The sequence below is a fragment of the Macaca nemestrina genome, chromosome 8 (assembly GCF_043159975.1).
Source record: "Macaca nemestrina isolate mMacNem1 chromosome 8, mMacNem.hap1, whole genome shotgun sequence".
Lineage (NCBI taxonomy): Eukaryota > Metazoa > Chordata > Mammalia > Primates > Cercopithecidae > Macaca > Macaca nemestrina.
The window spans coordinates 88146931-88167933 of NC_092132.1; the positions used below are offsets into that span (position 1 = coordinate 88146931).

A 21003-nucleotide genomic window follows, 5' to 3' on the forward strand; every position below is an offset into this window, starting at 1 on the left:
CATTTTGATCTCTGTCTTGACCAACTATACAAAATTCCTATGAACTGAGAAAAAATTTATTTATACTCCCTTGTGAAATTAAAAGTACTAGATTAACTGCATTCACAAGTGCTAAACTATGAAGCACAAGTAAAGGCTGAACTATGAAGCTTCAGTTTTATTTCAGGTGACCTGCTAAAATAAACACAATCCATATAAAAAATAAAGCCCAACAACATACACACATCCCCAAAAAATCACACAGAACACACACATAGAAAGGGTGGGCCTGCTTCCTATCCACAACACCGTCAAGCTTGCTGTGGTAAATGAAAGCCAGGAAGCTCATCCCTGAACAGGATGAAGGGGGATGAATACAAGAACAAGGAAGCCCTTCTATAAAGACAGTTCAGAGTGTGTCTCTGTGTGTATATATACTCACATGTTTAGTCTCTTAGGTGTGTGAAAGTAAAATAAATACTGGGGCCCCTAAATCACCAAGCTAAAGGGAAAAGTCAAGCTAGGAATTGCTTAGGGCCAACCTGCGTCTCCTTCTATTCGAAGTCACCCCTCTGCTCTCTAAGATAGATGCATATCTGATTGCCTCCTTTGGAAAGGCTAATCAAAAACTCAGAGAATGCAACCATTCCTCTCTCACCTACCTGTGATCTGGAAGCTCCTTCCCAGCTTCAAGTCTTCCTGTGTTTGCTTCAAGTTGTCCTGCCTTTCTGGACCCAACCAATGTACTTCTTACATATGTTGATTGATGTCTCATGTCTCCCTAAAATGTATAAAACTAAGCTGTGTCCCGGTCACCCTGGGCACATGTCATCAGGACTTCCTGAGGCTGTGTCAGGGGCATGCATCCTCAACCTTGGCAAAATAAGCTTTCTAAATTAACTGAGACCTGTCTCAAATTTTCTGGATTCACAGTGGCACATAATGGCACATAATGCCAGCAAACCAGAAGACCTGATGAAAGGAAAAAGAAGGTAGTCTAACTTCATTATGACTGAAAAAAAAAATGAATCTGGCATATCCATACAATAGGATATTACTTAGCAAATAAAAAAACTAACTATTGACACACAAAACAGCATGAATAAATCTCAAAATAATTGAGTGAAAGAAGTCAGAACAAAAGATTACCCACTGTGTGATTCTATTTATATAATATGTAAATTAGAAAATGCAAACTAATCTACAGTTACAAAAAGCTTATCAGTGGCTGGCTGTGGATCAGAGGCAGGAGGGAGACAGTACTGAAGGGTACGAGGAAACTCTCGGGGTGACAGGCATGTCTATTATCTTTAGTGATGAGAGCTTTATGGGTGGATACCTATGTCAAAACATCAAACTTCACACTTCTAATATGTGCAGCTTGGGTGTCACTTTACTCCTCAATAAAACTGTTTAACATTTTTTAATAAAAATAAGTTCACATTGACCATTTCAGTTTAAATGAAAACTTACAATATGAAGGAGATTATTTTCACATTCAGAAGGATATTTTATCACAGTTACATAACATACATATCATGCTTTGTGGGCAAGCAATTTCAGAATGAATACAGATGCGGAATATTTAAATGTCTGTATTTCTTCCCATTCATCCTTTTCACGATTTAAAAGAAGCTAAAGCATTTTACAGAAAATTCCCATCACTTTCAAGTTTCTTACAGAGACTCTCTAAAATTCAATAAACATCTAACTTTTTGGAAAAGATGGGACCTTAAAGACCATCCTGCCCAACTTTCTCAATTTGAGGAAGCAAACTGAAGAGCCCATCCCCTTGCGGAGTTCATCCAGTCTTACGGCTTTGAAGTCAGCTCTACTTTGCTGACACCTACCTTTGTCATTTTAATCGACATCGCCACTGAACTACAGACATTTATTCAACTGCCCACTAAGCTACCTCACTTGACTACCTAAGAAGTATCTAAAACCTATTGCGTCCAAAAGGGATATTCTGATTCCCCTCACCATCAACTTCTCCAATTTTCCCCATCTCAGTAACTGAACCATCACACATCCAGTTGTTCAAACAAAACAAAACCTAGAAATCATCTCCTGCCTTCCACATAGAATCCACACTTAAGTTCTTTAGCTCTGTCTGCAAAGTACATTGCCAAAGCTGTCCCAGGCTCCATCTAGATGGCTGCTATGGCTTCTTACCCAGACAACAGCTCAAAAAGGTCCCCATTTCCTCTTCTGCCTCTACACAGTATCCACAGTCATGGGGCCATCAATCCCCAGACCTAGAACACTTATAGACTTAATGCCATGATTAAAGTGAAATCCTAACTCCTTATTCTGCCCTAAAAGATCAAGGCCCCTGGACAGGCCTGGTGGTTCACACCTGTAATCCCAGCACTTTGGGAGGCCAAGGCAGGTGGATCCCAAGGTCAGGAGTTCGAGACCAGCCTGTTCAATATGGTGAAACCCCATCTCTACTAAAAATACAAAAATTAACCAGGCATAGTGGCCGACGCCTGTAGTCCCAGCTACTCAGGACGCTGAGGCAGGAGAATTGCTTGAACCCGGGAGGCGGAGGTTGCAGTGAGCTGAGATCAGGCCACTGCTCTCCAGCCTGGAGACTCTGTCTCAAAAAAAAAAAAAAAAAAAAAAAAAAAAAAAAAAAAAAAAAGATCAAGGCCCCTTCCACCTCTGTAGCCTCATTTAGCACTATCTCTTTTCTGGCTACATTTCAACATTTCATACTGACTGTCTCCAACACACTAAACTCATTTCCACCTCTAAGCCAACGCTTTCCCACCTCCATACCCGGAATGCACACAGATACTTCACCATTCACATCTCAACTCAAATAACATCTTCAAAAGCTTCCCAGACCTCACAATCTACAGAAGCATCCCCTGGTGAGAAGTTGGTGGTGAGGAGAATCAGGAGTTCCCTTTTGGCCACAATAAGTTTAGATATTTATTAGGTATTCAAGTGACTAGCTAATTCACTTATGATAGACCCCACTTTACTGACTTTACAGTACTTATCACTACCTAAAATTATCTTGTGAAGTTTTTTACTTATTTATTACATATGCTAATAAAATTCATTCATTCATTTATTCATTCATTCATTCATTCCTGCTGTGCCTATAAGAAGCATTAGCCCAAATAAGAATTGTGATCCTTTCTTATTTCACTTGAAAGCATTCATCTCCAGGTGCCTGGTACTACTGGGTAAAAAGTACCCACATCCATTTAAAAAAAAAAAACAAAAAACAAAAAAACGGTCTATTTTGATCCTTTTGTAATTCCTAAGTGTGATGATTATTTTTACCTTTTTACAACATCAGCACATTACCTGTCTGATGTTTAAAACTAAAGGTCAATTTCAACTGTCCTATTAATTTTATAAGACCCCAAATCTCCTTCCTCAACCTTTTTACATCAGCACATTACCTGTCTGATGTTTAAAAATAAAAGTCAATTTCAACTGTCCTGTTAATTTTACAAGTCTCCAAATTATGCTTCTAAAGAAATGAAAAATTCAAATCCTGACCTGCCTCATTATCATGAGATTTCTATTTGATACAATATCAACTTATCAATTTAGAGGTATGATGTTGATTTTGGGATTGCACTGCCTCTCACTAAAAAAATACACTTTTCAATAAGGATCACGTCAATATAAAAAGTGTTAACTTTTAGTGCTTAGATTGGGATCTGTAATATCTTGCCTTTGGGGTACTTGGCCAATAATCACTTACATAATATACTATCTAAATGCACCAATTTAAACATTTTTAATGCCTTTTCTTTTTTCAAATTTTAAAGTTTTCAGACACTGTTACCAAAAAAAATCAATAGATTTTTTATCGGGATGGTACACATTATAAATGATCTCACAGTAAATCATTAATCACTGGGACGTACATTTCATAAGGACAGAGATTTTTATCCATTTTGTTCATTGTATCCCCCAGCACATTCCTGGCACATTATCAGCTTTACAAATATGTGTTGTTAAATACCTGCAAGCTCCTGTTTTATCTCACGGAGATCACCACATTATTCCAAATTTAGAAGGTACTGCCAATATGTGTAATCTCTTCTTGCTATTGCTTGATGTCATTAAAATATTAAGCATGAGCTGAACAGCAATTCCAAAGCACAAGTGCTTGACTTTGAAGCTATATAGTGATATATGGCAAATGGGCAGCAAGAGATCAACACAGACTTTTGCATAAGATGTGATCAACATAGATTTTCTTATGCTGTACTCCGGCAAGACTCAATATGGAATCTGGATACACGAACTGCTCTAGGGCTAGGGAGAAAGCCACCGATGGAAGACCATCTATGCATCTCTGAATACAGGCTGCCAGAGTATCAAATTTTATACTGACCCCAAGGTGAATGTTAAATAGCTCTACAGGGCTGATAACAAAAGTCGCCATAATAAAGTAGTCAGAAGCAACAATTGTGAATCATAGAAAAGAAGCTCAGTTTTGAGTGTGCTGCAAGTAATTTATACTAATGAAAATTAAAATAGTGAAGTTTATGAATAATTTAATAAAGATTATTCCTAAAACATTACTCTTGCCTTCATATTTCTAAGAAAAAAACAGTAGAGATACAACTAGTTTGCTGGGAACTACATATAACACAGTGAACACAAGTGGGATGTGTGTCATATGAATGCCACCTATCATATCAAAGTAGCTGACACTGCAGATCTGAAGCAAGCAGCTCTCTACCACCTAACAAATCCTAAATACAAATCCCTGTTCCAACCTTGATCAAGTAACCTTGACATTTACCACCTCTTTCTTAATATGAAAATAGGAATAATCTCTGTCTAGATTTGTAAATAATGAAATTTATAAAGAAAAAGAAAAACAAACAAACATACACTTCTGATACTTTGATCAACATGGTGTGCCTACCTGAACGACTGGATGAGGTGGAGCAGGTTCAGAACCCACTGGGAGAGCTCCAATACAAGGCAAGAAGACAAGAAAACAGGCCATTATTTAACAAACAAAACAACCTGTTATAAAATATGCATTATACCACTTCACATCCACCAAGATGCCTGTAATCAAAAAGACGGTAAGTGTTGAAAAGAATGTAAAGAAACTGGAACCCTCACATATTGATGGTGAAAATGTAAAATGGTACAGTCACTTTGGAAAACAGTTCCTCAAAATGTTAGGCACAGTTATCGTATGACCCAGCAATTCCACTACCAGGCATACACACAAATGAACTGAAAACTTAAATCTACACAAAAGCTTCTACACAAATGTTCACAGCAGCATTATTCATAATTGCGAGAAAGTGAAAGCAACCCAAATGTCCATCAACAGACAGACAAATAAAACGTGGTATATCCATATAGTGGAATGTTTGGCAATAATAAGAAATGCATGATGATACGCAAAGATAGATAAACCTTGAAAACATGCTACTGAAAGAAGTCAGACACAAAAGACCGCATGTCGTATGATCCCACTCACATAAAATGTCTAGAATAAGCAAATCTATAGAGACAGAAAGTAGATGAGCGGTTGCTTAAGGCCGAGGGGTTTGGGAAAAATGGGGAGTGACTGCTAATAGGTGCAAGGTTTTTTTTGTGATGGAAACATTACAGATTAGACAGCGGTGATAGCTGCACATCTGTGAATACATTAAAACCATTGAACTGTACACTTTAAATGGGTGAGTCCTGACGGGCACGGTGGCTCACGCCTGTAATCCCAGCACTTTGGGAGGCCGAGGTGGGTGGATCACGAGGTCAGGAAATCGAGACCATCCTGGCTAACATGGTGAAACTCCGTCTCGACTAAAAACACAAAACAATTAGCTGGGTATGGTGGCTGGCGCCTGTAGTTCCAGCTACTTGGGAAGCTGAGGCAGGAGAATGGAGTGAACCTGGGAGGTGGAGCTTGCAGTGAGCCGAGATGGCACCACTGCACTCCAGCCTGGGTGACAGAGTGAGACTCCGTTTCAAAAATAAATAAATAAATAAATGGGTGAGTCCCATGGTATGTGAATTATATCTTGATAAAGCTATTAAAATATATTGTTTATTATCTTTAAATAATTATAGCTTTCAACCATCAAATGATATGTCTTATCAAGATGAAGTATGGATATGTTGTCACCCCAACAGCTACATTCCACGTAGTTCACAAAGTTCTGTCGCAGCCCCCAGTCCCCATGACCAAGAGTCTTCCCCAGGCCTTTTCTTCCCGGAGAAGATACTCTTTCTTCCTAGAATCACAAGTGGAGCTGGTTTCAACTGGGGCTGCTTCTGTGACAAGAAAGAATGGGCCAACACTCAAAGAAAAGCAGAATGAGAGAGGGAGTGGGGCAGTGGGATAAGCAGGGAGAGGGAAAGAGGAAGTGGAGAAAGGAGCACAGAGAGGAAGAGCACTGTATTTATTATTGGGGCATTTGCATCCAGCCATGCTGGCTAGTTTAAAGTGGGTTTCTGTAATTTGCTTTTAGGGGAGTCTTAATATGTTATTTCACAACAAACTGTTTCCTCATTTAATGGATGAACTTTCTAAGGATCTATACACAAGTAAAACTAAATCCTGGGCCATTTTTGTTTAATAACAAGACATATGAAACATTGGAAAGAGCACATATAGCTCAGTGGTTAAATGAAGTCAGACAGATTTAGATTCAAATGTGAGTCCTAGGCTTACCTAAGTGACCTTGGTAACACTATTTAACTTCCCCAAACCTTAGTTGCCTCTTCTGTAAAATGGGAGCCCTGGGTTTGGTTTCCTTACAGACAGGCCACTGTCTGGATTAAATGAGATAACCCATGGCAGGGTCTCGGTACAGTACCTGGCATATGAAAACACAAATATATGACCCACCATTATTAGTGGTAAACTCATGATTTATCACAGATATATTTAGAGCATAGAAAAGTTTTGATTTAAAGCAAAGAGAGTATGAATAAGACTAGTAGGTAAGACCTGGAGAAAGCTGTATCACGCTTCACAAAAAATATTTTTCATTCATTTGGAGAGCATTATTTTTAAGATATGTTAGAAACTAAACCTAGCAATGGTAAACACAACAGCCAGAACCAAAAATGCTAATTCATAAAAATCAATTCCAGTTCATAGCTAACCTTGTCAAATACATACCTTAGTCAGAGTTACTTCTTCTTAGCCTTCAGTCTGCAATCACTTTTGAAAACCACTCCCCACTTGCAAACAGACAGCTTTAGATGATTATTTAGATTGCTAAGCTTTCTGTTCTTCTATGACACTGAATATTAATGCATCCACATGAGAGAATTACCTCCATTCATCTACTGCCTGTAGATATCACTAACTTGACTCAGACATAAGTTCTCCCCAAAAGTGACCCTGTGATCACCCAGCTGAGTTTATTCATTCATTCAACAAAGATTTAGTGAGACCCTACTATGTGCCAGGTACTGTACTAGGTACTAGAGATGCAGAGAATAAAATAGGTACCTCTTCTCTCTGTTCTCATGAGGACCTGTTGCCTCCTCATCAGAACATTAACCACACTGATTTCTGATTTCCTAATTACTTCTCTGTAACCCCTACAGAGACTCTAAGCAAACCTGAGGTCAGGGACCATAGCAAATCTGATTTTCATTGTATCACATTATTTTGAATATAAGTCATGGAAAAAAATGAAATAGAATGAGTTGTCTGCACAGTATAGCCACAGTATAGCTATTCACATGGTCAAAGACTCATGCAGAGCAAACTCTGAAGTGTGTAGAGACACATAGACTTTACAGGTCACTGAGACTCCCATCAGTGCCAAATATAGTCTGCCACTCATGTCCTGGCTACATCTAGAGCTTGATCCATATTATATGATACAGATATAAAACTATATGATACAGATATACAATTATATGATACAGATATAAAATATTACATTTATTTTTATAAATACATATATTAGATTATCTTTTCACTGAAAATATGTCTATATAAGGTAAAGAAGAATAAAACTGCACATAGATTAGCTAATATAGAATTTCTTAGGTGAAACCCACCAATTCCAGAAAAAGCATGAACTACTACAACTCACCCAATATGAATTTAAATAGCCCTATAATTAACTGTTAAGAAAACTGAATTTGTAATTGAAAATCTCATGGAAAAAAAATCTCTAGGCCAGCCAGGCACAGTGGCTCACGCCTGTAATCCCAGAACTTTGGGAGGCTGAAGCGTGTGGATCACTGAGGTCCGGAGTTCGAGACCAACCTGACCAACATGGTGAAACCCCGTCTCTACTCAAAATACAAAAAAATTAGCCAGGCGTGATGACACACACCTGTAATCCCAGCTACTGAGGCTGAGGCAGGAGAATCACTTGAACCTGTGAGGCAGAGGTTGCAGTGAGCCAAAGTTGTGCCACTGCACTCCAGCCTGGGCAACAAGAGCAAAACTCTATCTAAAAGAAAGAAAGAAAAAGAAGAAAGAAAAGAAGGAAAAGAAGGAAAAGAAGGAAGGAAAAGAAGGAAGGAAGGAAGGAAGGAAGGAAGGAAGGAAGGAAGGAAGGAAGGAAGGAAGGAAGGAAGGAAGGAAGGAAAGAAGGAAGGAAAGAAGGAAGGAAAGAAGGAAGGAAAGAAGGAAGGAAAGAAGGGAGGGAGGGAAGGAAGGAAGGAAGGAAGGAAGGGAGGGAGGGAGGGAGGGAGGGAGGGAGGGAGGGAAAGGAAAGAAATATCTAGGACCAGATGGTTTTACTGGAGAATTCTATTTAAAAAATAATTAACACTCATTGTATACAATCCCTCCCAGGAAACAGAAGAGGAAGGAATACATCTCACTTCAATAAAGGGAGTGTTCTAGACTTAAGAAGACTAAAGAGACATGAGAACTAAATGCAACCTGTAATTCCAAACTAGATCCTGTTGCTAAACAGAATTTGATGAGGTAACTGGTAAAACTTGAATAAAGTCAAAGATGTGACGATGGAAATGTATTAATTTTCTCATTTTGATGGTCATTTTAATATTACACAGAAGAATGTCCTTTTTTTAGGAAAATACCACAAAATATTCAGAAGCGATGGGTCATCAAGTCAGCAACTTACTCTCAAATGGTTCAGGAAAAAAAAATGTTCTCTGAAATGTACTCATAACCTTCCTGTAAATTTAATATTGTTTTAAAACAAAAAAATTATTTCTTAAAAATATAGAAGGCTATCTTTATGATCTCAGGATATAGAAGAATTTCCTAAACTAGGTATAAAAATATTGTAAATCATGAATGTTATAAATTCAGTAACATGAACATTAAGAATTTTATAAATGGAACATTATTCAGCTTTTCAAAAGGAAAGAAATTCTGGCTTTTATAAGTCACATAACATATATCATATGTGACAACATGGATGAACCCTGAAGACATATGCTAACTCAAATATGCCACTCACAAAAAGACAAACACTGTGAAATTCCACTTATATGAGGTATCTAGAACAGTCAAATTCATAGAAACAAAAGGCCAGGCTGGGCCTGGGGGAAAATAGGGATTTGTTTAATTAATATACTGTTTCAGTTCTGTAAGATGAAAAAGTCCTGGAGATCTACTACCCAACATTGTTAGTACACTTATCACTACTGAACTACACACTTAAAGATGGTGAAGACGGCAAATTTCATGTTTATTACCACATACATATATTCATTTATTGACAACACTATGAAGAAAGGAAGGAAATAACACAATATTGCAGAAGTCACTCCTCTCTGGGATGGGATCTAAAAAGGGCACACAGGGAACTTAAAAAAAATTTCCTTAAGTTTGAGTGCAAGTGGCTTTCATCATCCTCCAAAAGGATACCTCTTGCAAATCTAATTTTTAAAATCAACTCCCCAGGAAAGGGAAGATGTACCAGTACAAAAAGCTCTAAAAATAAATAAAGAACTAAAGGAGAGGGAAGAGAAAAGGAAAGAACCAGGAATTCTCCTAATATTATTAACTTTAAAGTATATTTTCTAAATAATAAAGGATCAATTTCTGTACGACAACTTAGTTTAAGTAGTACTGAGTAGTACTGATCAAATTAGATGGAACTTTATATAACTACCAAATATCTTTTTAAAATATGGAGCCAAATAATATCAAACCCTCAGCCTCCCTATATTACTCACCGAAACAGGAGGAGTCAGACAGGACAGCGGCAGTCCTCAGTGGTCTGACCAAGGGGAAGCAGAAAGAGGTGCTGAGGGCCAGCGTTCTGCCTGGAGAAAAATGGAAGCTGGCGGCTACACAGAATACAGCTTGTTCAGAGGCCTCCCACTCCTGACTGGTTTCCCTCTAAGAAAAAAAAAAAAAAAAAGGTAAGGCTCAAAAATATATGCACATAGTTCCTAGGGGGAAAAAATAAATGTCTAATTCTTCTCCTCAGTAGCTTTAAGACATGCAAATCAAATTCTGAATTTTCTACTGTTCAACTGGCTGTATCAGCTGGGACTCAGGTCAGATACAGATGGGTCACAGATGCTGACTGAAAATCACCTATATTTTACTCTTATTTTTATTCACAATGCTTTCAGGAAAAAAACAAGTTTGATTTAAATTTTTCTCATTCTATTCAAATCACCATAGGCTCTTTATCAAATGAAATTCTTACTGTGAAAAATACAATGGAATCCTTTAAAGATAAAATGTGCAACCTCCAAATAGAATCTTAAGTCCTGCCCCATACCCTGAACTCCAGACTCACATTTTCAATGGTCTCCATATTTCTACTTCAAAGTCTAGCAAGCCTCTGAAACTTAACACAGTCGAAAGGAAAATCTTTCATATTCACCCTTTCTCATATTCTAACAGCCACTTCTCTTCCAGGCAGGCGCAAGAGGCTGTCACACTTACCTTTCACTGAGCCGTTAGCATTTAAACTGTCCATGGATGGCAAAGCTAAAAGAGTACTGACTGTAACACTCCTTCTAGGGCCGCATGGTCAACACAGAGTTCTGCTCCTGCCAGCGCCGAAAAGCACTCAACCTGGCTCCCGCACCCGCTTACCTGCGTGTTCCCTCCCACAGGGGGTTGAGCACACGGGGTTCCAGTAAGTGGGGTCTGCACCTGCCAGCGCCTAAGTGGCTGGTTACTTTTGGCACCCACATCCCAGTTCCTGCCAGCAAAGGGGTCAGGGAAATTATCTTGCTTCACTACCTCAGCCAGGTGACCAAATTAACATCAACAATAACCAGTCACACTGAAAGCACACACCTAGGAAAGGGGACTGTGCCCCTCTGCAAGCCAGGAAGAGAGTCCTCACTGGAACCCAACCCTGCTGACACCCAGATCTCAGACTTCCAGTCTCCGGATCTGTGAAAAAATAAATTTCTGTTGTTTAATCCATGCAGTCTGTGGTATTTTATTATGGCAGCTAACTAATACAGACCTTAAGCAAAAACTAAAGAAATCAATCAAGTAAAGAATTTAGTCAATAATAATGTACCAATACTGTTTCACTGGTTGTGACAAATGACAATACTAATGTAACACGTTAACAACAGGAAAAACTGGATGTAAGTTATTTGGGAAGTCTCTATTATTTTCACAACTTTCTGTAAATTTAAAACTATTCTAAAATACAAAGTGTATTTCTAAAAATCCGATAGCTTCCTATCATATTTTTATTATAACCAAAGGCCTCCCAATCTCTTTCACTAATCATCTAACATTTATACCTTGCTCACTCTGGTGTACTATGTTCACCTTTACAAGGGATACAAAGTATGAGTTACACAAGTGTACACATTTGTCAAAATTGATCAAACTGCACACTTAAGGTCTATGCATTTCACCATATATGTTATACTTAAATTACAATTGTTTTAAAATACATGATTGCAAAATGAATAATCTGATGGCCTAAAAAGAACCTTTGAATTTGGTGGCTGCACACACTAACATTTCTTTTGCTCTGGAATCTGCTATTTGGCATGGTTCAGCATGGATACCTCATTGCTTCTCTATTTGCCATCAGCCAGGGAATGGTATTATCTAAAGGCTCACTCACTCACATGTCAGATGGTGTATGCCGGCTGTCACCTAAGACTTTAGCTGGGCCTGCAGGTTCGAACACCTATACAAGGCATCTTTATATGCCCTGAGCTTCCTCACAATATGGTGGCTGTATTACAACAACTTTATATTCAGTGTGACTCCAATTTTGTTTCAATACACACATGCATTCTAAAAAAAATTAACAAAAGTTTTCTCTGGAGTGAAGGACAATGAGTGATTTTTTAAACTTTCAGTTACACATTTTTATTTTATAAATTTTATACAATAAAACGTATTGCCTTCTAAACCAGAGGAAAAAAATTCAGTTCCCTATTAGGGTAAGTAACACATTAGTGAAAACACAAATGAAATTGGAAATGCAAAAGTGTCAAATATATTTACATGTTATAAAAAAAGAATCCGCTCACAAACAGCGAACATATTATGAAATACTTCATTCCACCTTACTTTTTTACCCCCCGAGATGGAGTTTTGCTCTTATTGCCCAGGCTGGAGTGCAATGGCGTGATCTTAGCTCACTGCAACCTCCGCCTCCTGGGTTCAGGCGATTCTCCTGCCTCAGCCTCCTGAGTAGCTGGGATTACAGGTGTGCATCACCACACCCTGCTAATTCTTGCATTTTTAGTACAGATAGGGTTTCACCATGTCAATCAGGCTGGTCTGGAACGCCTGACCTCAGGTGATCCACCTGCCCCAGCCTCCCAAAGTGCTGGGATTACAGGCGTGAGCCACTGCACCCAGTCCACCTTACTTTTTAAGTTACAGATGAACTGAACATCAGCACATCAGAAACTAATAAAAAATACAAATACGTTCAATGATATCTGGTGTCTTCTAAATTACATATCTGGCCCTTTTCATGGCACAGGTCTCCCTTAGGTCCAATTCCTTCCTCAAAACCTTCTCTCCATATATTCCTTTAATCATAACCACCTACTAAACATTACCCTAGAAATAAAATCATTTGGAAAGCAAGGCCTACAAAAGCAAACCTCAGATGCTAGATACTTCCTATCTTACAGCATGGTGTAACCTCACTTAATAATAGATTCTATATTTTTATTAAGATTTAAGGCCTACTGAACAAATACTATGGCTACCTCAAGGTCACTCTGGACTTCTCAGTAATGATTAAACAATCCAGGAGCCTACAGCAAGATCTTTTGCTCCTTTTCCTTCCTTGGCTTCAGCCTTACTGCAAAACATGCCCTTCCTTTCCACTATCTGGCCCTGCAAGGCATATTCTTACATTCCATACCGATCAACAATTTCTATCGTCTCATAAATTCTACACTTACTCTAGTAAAAAGTTAACTGTTTTGCTTACACTAAAGTTCTTTTCTTCATCTGACATCAAATAACTACTTTTATAATTTCCTAATTTTTCAAAACACTGTTAATTTGCTCATACCAAATTAACATACTGGTAAGTTATATTTTTGCACTTTTCATTTCCTGATGTGTCTTTTTTCTGTTGACTCACACTATCTGATTACAACAAATTCATAAGCTTTCTCTCAACCTGGACTATTTACATTATAAAAATGTTCTATGTTCTATAAAATGCTCAACTTTAAAATGATAGCTAAATGATTTTATTTATCCAATTTTACAATATGAGTTTTTAGTTATTCCAAGAACTTCATTGACTAGAAAGTCAATTCTTAGGTGCTTCAAAGAAACAATGTATTATCAGTATGAAAAGTTAAGGCTTGTGTGGTATTAATCAAATATTCCCAAGACTTGCCCAAATAGAAAACAACTGTAAATATACTCATATGTTGCTTAATGATAGGGATACATTCTTAAAAATGCATCATTAGGCAATTCCGTTTCTGTGTAGACATCACAGTATACTTAACAAATCTAGACAATCTAGCCTTCTACACACACAGGCTAGATGGTACAGTCTATTATTCCTAGGTTACAGACCTATACAGCAACTTACTGTACTGAATACCGTAGTAACCAATACAATACTATGTGTGTATCTAAACACAAAAAAGGTACAGTAAAAATACAGCATAAAAGATAAAAAATGGCATACCTATACAGGGCACTCACCATGAATGAAGACTGCAGGACTGAAAGATGTTCTGAGTGAGTGAATGTTAAGATCTAAGGCATTACTGTACACTACTATAGACTTTATAAATATTCTACATTTAGGCTACACTGAATTTATTTTTAAAAAGTTCTTCTTTCTTCGATAATAAATTAACCTTGGCTTACTGTAACTTTTTTACTTTATAAACTTTTTAAGTCTTCTGTAATTGCACTTAGCTTGAGACACATATTGTACAGCTGTACAAAAATATTCTTTCTTTATACCCTAATTCTATAAGCTCTTTTCTATTTACTTTTAATTTTAAAACTTTTTGTCAAAAACTAAGACCAAACAGGCCAGGCGTGGTGGCTCACGCCTGTAATCCCAGCACTTTTGGAGGCCAAGGCAGACAGACTGCCTGAGGTCAGGAGTTTGAGACCAGTCTGGCCAACATGGTGAAATCCCATCTCTACTAGAAATACAAAAAAAAATAGCCAGGTGTGGTGGTGTGCACCTGTAATCCCAGCTACTCAGAAGGCCTAGGCAGGGGAGTTGCTTGAACCAGGGAGATGGAGGTTGCAGTGAGCCAAGATCATGCCACTGCACTCCAGCCCGGGCACCAGAGTGAGACTCCTGTCTTTAAAAAAAAAAAAAAAAAAAACCTAAGACACAAACACATCCATTAGCCTAGGCCTACACAGGGTCCAGATCATTTATATCACTGTCTTCCACCTCCAATCTTGTCCCACTGAAAGGCTTTCAGGGGCTATAACATGCTGTCATCTGCTATTATGACAGTGCCATATTCTGGAATATTTCCTGAAGGACCTGCCTCAGGCTGTTCTATAGTTAACTTTTCTTTTTAGTCAATGGGAGCATACTCTAAAACAATGATAAAATGTATAGAAACTACATAAACCAGTAATGTACTTAACATTATCAAGTATTATGTACTGTACATAATTCTATATGCTAGACTTCTACAGGACTGGTTGCACAGTAGGTTTGTTTACACCAGCATCACCACAAAAACATGAGTAATGTGTTGCCCTAAGACATTACGAATACTAAAGCTTCACTAGGCAACGGGAATTTTTCAGTTCCCTTATAATCTATGGGACCAGCATCATATATAAGGTCTCATGACCTCACTATGCACTATGCAGTACACGACTGTACTACACAAATTAGGGCTATACGCGGCTGTACAAATTTATAGTAGTCCCAAGGTACCAACTCAAGACCTTTGGCTAAATAAAGAAGAATGTCAAAAATGTTTTAAGTCCTATCTCCTTCCCTTGATTCTCCTGCTTATTTCAGTACTGAAAAGAACTTTCTCTGGTTGCTGAGATGTTCAAATGAGTTCATTACTATCAAATCACTTTTAAAAACGTATATGCATTATATAAATTAAAAGGTATTTACTATTAGCATAGTAAAGAAAATATTGCCGCATGGGAGGGGGAGGAGTAAGCCTATGGCAGACATGGGGTTGGCAGAAGGGAAAGAAAGAGGGGGAAGAGACAGAATGTGAACATATGCTTGTCTCCCTAAAAGAAATGTAAATGTATACGTCCATCTCCCTTGCTCCTCATCAGCAAAATGTTGGCATTTGCTGATACACTGGAAGCAGCCTATTTAAGTCAGGAGTTTGATATGCTATAAGGTCATACACTACATGTCAGTGTGGGAAACAGAGAGGATCCTCCACAGAGCTGAGAAGATGAAAAACCCTAAATTTTGATCAATTTATTAATAAACAGAGAATAGTATTTTCTTCAAATACACGATTAATTTCACTACCAATACTTTATTCGCATGATACACATTATAACTGCTATTCAAGATAGTTGGGGATAGGTACTTTACTATTTAACTGGAAGTTATGACTGCAATACGAGATTTCAACAGAAGGCAGAATTATTTTACACTCCTTCCACATACTTCTATTTTAAGTAGTAAAGCACAGGGCAGCCTGTACCCTAATGTCAGGTTTCCAGCTCGCTGCTAGGAAAAGTCGTCTGGACAAGGGGGAATCCTGTATTATAAATGAAATCCCTGAAGACTAAACAACAGGAGCACATTCTAGCTAAGGACCGCGAATGAGTATCCCGTGTAAAGTGCAAATACTTACTTCTAAGTTAAGTATGCTTGAAATAATTATAAGTAAAATTTGAAGAGTCAACTACCTTTAGTCTGAGGCTAGAGTAGTCACCTAACTCTACCCACCACACACCCCATCAACAACTTCCTTAAATCTTATTCTCAATTCTCACAATAAAATATTTCCAAACTTTCTTTGCTGAATAAAAATGGCGCTGCTTTTCCCATCACAATACTGTTGATTTCTCAGTAACTCTTAGGCTCTTTAACCATCAAACTCGATTGGCCTCATTTAAATGCCACCCTTCCATAGACAGTGCCAGGTGCTTTTTTGAGGGTTGGGCCAGGAGGTAAAGGTGGCTGCTTCTATCAACAAGGTTGCAACTTTCTCAGCTAGAATCCTGGGAATAACTCCCTCTGACTTACCTTCATAACCTCTCTGCCTTCTCGAAACTGTTGCCTCTGTCTCCCTTAAACCACATTCCAACGCAAACTGTCTCCAAAGTGCAGTAGCACTTAAGCCTCCCTGTGCCCCTCGCACCCATCAACGCCATCTCTAATGCACCATTCACACCTAGACCGGTGCATCAGCCTCTCCGGTGGTCGCTCAGAGCCACGCTCGGGGCAAGCACCACCACGCAGGCCTCTGCGAAATACAGCCTTCCGCGCCCCGTCTACACCCCAGCCCGTGCGCACCAAGGGCGGCTGCGGGACCCGACCACCGAGTCCCAGCCCCGCTGCGGCGGAGGGCAGGGACCAGCATGCACACCCTCAAGTCTATATGAAGACCCTCCCCGGGGGCTGTCGCCGGCCCCAACGCCTGGCCCACCCCGGCCCTTGCGGCGGATGAGGGTCTGGAGGCGCACGCAGCAGAAGGAGGGAGGAGGCAGCTCGAAGCGAGGGCTCTCCCGTAAAATAGAAACTTGTCTTCGCCTCCCTTCCAGGGGCGGCGGGAGGAGTGCACCGAGCGACCGGCCCCAATCCCCACAGCTCTCCCAGGCACCCCGCTCAGGCAGTACCGCGGCGGCAAAGGGCGGCGAAGGCGCGATGTCCGACACCCGGGTGCCTCGGCGTACCTACCTGGTGGAGTGGCAGGTGCACTGGGTTGCTGAGGGGCCGCAGCAAGTGGTAAGTCCATGGTGAAGTCCGTGGTACTGATGATACTGGAGGGCGACTGAAAGGCTCAGACTAGCGACTGCTCTCAACTTTGCGCCCTGGCCGCCGCCGGCGCTCGCCGCGAGTGACCGCTCGCCTGCCTCCAACTTCCAGCAACTTCCAACGCCCGCTCCCCACCTGCAGTGCGCTGGCGCCAGACGGTCGCAGGGAACAATCGTGGCGTGGATCGCCGACGCGGGAGCCAATCAGAGAGCGCCGGCCGCACCGCGCCCCTCCCCCCGCCGAGGATCGGAGCGAGGGGAGCGAGCGCGGCGAGGGCGTAGCGTGAGGGCTCCTCGCGGGCGTGGTGGGACGCGTCACCGAGGTAGGAGGTCAGAAGGGCGTCTTTGCCCCCCCTCACCCCTCCGTTTTTCCTCCCTGGAATGTCGCGGCCATCCACCTCTCGCTAGGAGGGACGGCAGACAACCTAGGAGCGCGGGGTGGCCCGAAGAAAATGGGGCAAACTGAAGGACGTCCCAAGCATGGCTGGGGACCTTGGGGAACAAGCTCAGACCTGGGAGGAGGAGGACGGCAAACCAAACCTACCTGAAAAGCCCCCTTGTCTTTGAAACTGCTGTGTAAAAGCCCAAAGTTGAGAATAATCCCGTGTTCTGACCCTTTCAGCCGCCCTCCAGCCACACCTGGGCCTTCCAGGCGGCGGGAGGTGGGCCTGCGTTGGACAGACATCTGTGGTCGCAGGGAGACCAACTCACGTGTTAAAGTTCAGTTCTTTGGTAGCCAGCCACCCTCACTGAAGGTCCCGACTTCCTCCTGAAAAGGTCAGTGTTTTGTTTTGTTTTAGAGGAAGTCTTGCTCTGTCGCCCAGGCTGGAGTGCAATGGGGAGATGTCCGCTCACTGCAACCTCCGCCTTATGGGTTCAAGCAATAATCTGCCACAGCCTCGCGAGTAGCTGGGATTACAAGCGCCCACCACTATGCCTGGCTAATTTTTATATTTTTAGTAGAGACGGGGTTTCACCATCTTGGCCAGGCTGGTCTTGAACTCCTGACTTCGTGATCCACCCGCCTCGGCCCCCCAAAGTGCTGGGATTACAGGCATGAGCCACTGCGCCTGGCCAAAAAAGGCAGTTTTCTAAGCATCCCTTTACCTGTTGAGCACAGCCACCCTCAGACTTTTGAATTCTCCGTATCCACATACCTTCTGTGTGTTGGGGGAGGGGGTTCCTGTGTGTGTCTAATTCATTTGCCCCAAACTTCATAAAAGTAATCCATTTGATCTCTAAAGTTGATGCAAACATCAACTTTGTGCAGCAGATTTTTAGAAGACGATGCCATAGGAGGGTTCCTAACTCTCCTAGAGAGCTCAAGACGTAAGGCTTTGACAGTTTGTAATTTGTATAAAAATACTGTTCACTGAGAGTTTAACTGCATGTTCTAATACTTTTGGTAGAATACCTCACTTAATGCTCACAATTACAGTGTGAGACAGATACTATTACACACCCTCTTTCAAAGAAATTGAGGCACAGAAAAGTTACGTAATTTGCCTAACGACACACAACTAAGTTGATTGGAATCCAAGGAATCTACCTCCAGAGCTGACCTTACCACTAGGCCTTTGTCTTCCTCACACTTAAACCCATTCCAGAAATTCCCATCAGCTAGCAGTTATACCATTTGCTTTATAACTAGTCTGGAATCTTGAAAAATAAGAAAGCACGAATAAGAACACACCCGCTTTGGTAAATGGGCCCGTGGGCTTTAGTTTCTCTGAAAAGGAAGCAGTTGAGCCAGTCAGTGCAGCCCCTTCCTGCCTAAAATTGATTGGTCACCGTAATCTTAGTTTGGTAGATTCTCAGCCGAAACTGAATAAAGGATGGAAAGAAGAATAAGAAAAGAAAACCTGGACCTTCATTCAACCTGCGGAAATGTTCCAGTGGGAATCATAATCAATTAGAGAGCAACCCGTTCTGTTCAACTAGTTGCTTATTAAAGAATATTAATCCAAAAATCTAGATTTCTCTATTAATACATTATTAGAAAAAAAAATCCTTTCTTTCAGTTTGGAAACGTGCAGAGAAAACATACAGGTGGCTGAGCATACAAACTGAAAAAATTGAAATACCATTTTAAAACGATTAAAATGTGTTGGGAACATACTGCAACCTCGAGTAACCAGCATGGAGATACAATCTCTGCCTGCCACCACGCCCAGCTAACTTTTGTACTTTTTGTAGAACAAATAATGTCACAAAAGGAGTTTCCTTAGGCTGAATTTTTATTTTAGTCAGACATGACAGAACATAGCCTATTATTTGGGCCTACTTCACCTAAAAGCATTAAGAGAGTTTTGCATTTACAGAAATAAACAGGATAACAACTAGTTTTGAACTTTTTCTTCTTAAATGTTGAAATATAATGTGGTTAGATTATTTTACTTTTAGCTGTCAGTATCTATTTTGAGCTTTTACAAACTGCACAGTAGGAAAGGATTTCAAAAGTACAAGCAGTAATTAAAGATTTCATGGATGAAAGTTAAGCAAATGAATGCATAACTTATTTGGAGTACAGTATTACTTTGTAGCACATTTAAAATTATTTCTCTGATTGACCATTTTGAAATTTCCAGGCTGGCCAGGCATGGTAGCTCATGCCTGTAATCCCAGCACTTTGGGAGGCTGAGGCAGGTGGATCACGAGGTCAGGAGTTCAAGACCAGCCTGGCCAACATGGTGAAACCCCATCTCTACTAAAAATACGAAAATTAGGTTGGCATGGAAGCACACACCTGTAATCCCAGCTACTTGGGAGGCTGAGGCAGGAGAATCGCTTGAACCTGGGAGGTGGAGGTTGCAGTGATCCAAGATCACACCGTTGCACTCCAGCCTGGGCAACAGGGCAAGACACCATCTCAAAAAAAAAAAAAAGAGAAGAAAAGAAAATTCCAGACACCATTAGACTTTATACTTCGGTACAGTATTTCTCTAATTCTACAAATATTTATATTTTTTTGGTTAGCATCCCCCTGGTAATCAATTAAATGATCCTACATTACTCTGGGACAGCGGCCAGGAACTTGGTCTTACAGCATAAAACTACTCTATTACTCTTTGTGTAAAATACATTCTGCTACTGGTCACTAGATACTTATCTCAGAGAGCTCCTAAAATTGTTCCCTTTGGAATTGCTTGACTGTCATTGAGAAATAAAAGAAAAAATCAACTCACATATATCTGATACAACCCAACAAGACTGTGTCTCCGTGGGGATCCAGGACCATCTTTATTAGAATCACTCAGGATGCTTATTTAGAACCCAGATTCCTGGACAATAGTCAGCACATAAAATAATCAGAATGTTCTATGTCAGAGCCCTAGAATCTGCCTTTTATCAGTGTTCATGGGCAATTCCTAAGTACAAGCTGAAGTTCAGGTACCATTGCCCTGGGCCTTTAATAGCTCTCATTTTGTTAAGAACTTCATTATAATTAAACAAATGCAAAAATAATTCACATATGCTGATTCTTATACCAGAACAAGTAATTTAACTAGATTTTATTGTGTTTCTAATTTACAAATAATAAATCCATAACCCTTTTCCTATGCTAAAATGTTAAGTAAATTAACATTAAATTAGTACTAGTAACTATGACAACTAATATTACTAGACCCATTTTGTCATTGAAGTAAAATAAAAATCAAATGCCCAGCATCCTTATTGATTATATATGTGTAATA

The 21003-nt window shown here is 40.0% G+C and overlaps 1 protein-coding gene and 1 long non-coding RNA gene across 8 annotated transcripts in view; one reads left to right on the forward strand and one right to left on the reverse strand.

Moving 5' to 3' along the window:
- LOC105482255 (uncharacterized) overlaps positions 1 to 17454 on the reverse strand; it is a 220647-nt gene extending 203193 nt beyond the window's left edge. For 4 of the 7 annotated variants that reach the window (XR_011607010.1, XR_011607012.1, XR_011607011.1 and 1 more), the window contains exons 1-2: positions 17232 to 17370; positions 10114 to 10279 (exon numbers count right to left, since the gene is read on the reverse strand). Coding sequence is in view for 2 of the 7 variants with exons in the window: in XM_071068223.1 (XP_070924324.1) it covers positions 10114 to 10279; positions 11196 to 11296; positions 17232 to 17289 (325 nt within the window). In the remaining 5 variants the exon portion in view is untranslated. Of the gene's footprint in view, positions 1 to 4913; positions 4936 to 10113; positions 10280 to 11195; positions 11297 to 17231 lie in introns of those variants that run through there. The other 3 variants (XM_071068223.1, XM_071068225.1, XR_011607016.1) reach the window with 3 other exon arrangements.
- Positions 17455 to 17484: 30 nt separating this feature from the next.
- LOC105482258 (uncharacterized) lies at positions 17485 to 19890 on the forward strand. The gene is made up of 3 exons (XR_987502.2): positions 17485 to 17631; positions 17931 to 18085; positions 19111 to 19890. It is a non-coding gene; the product is annotated as an uncharacterized lncRNA (long non-coding RNA).
- The last annotated feature ends 1113 nt before the right edge of the window (positions 19891 to 21003 follow it).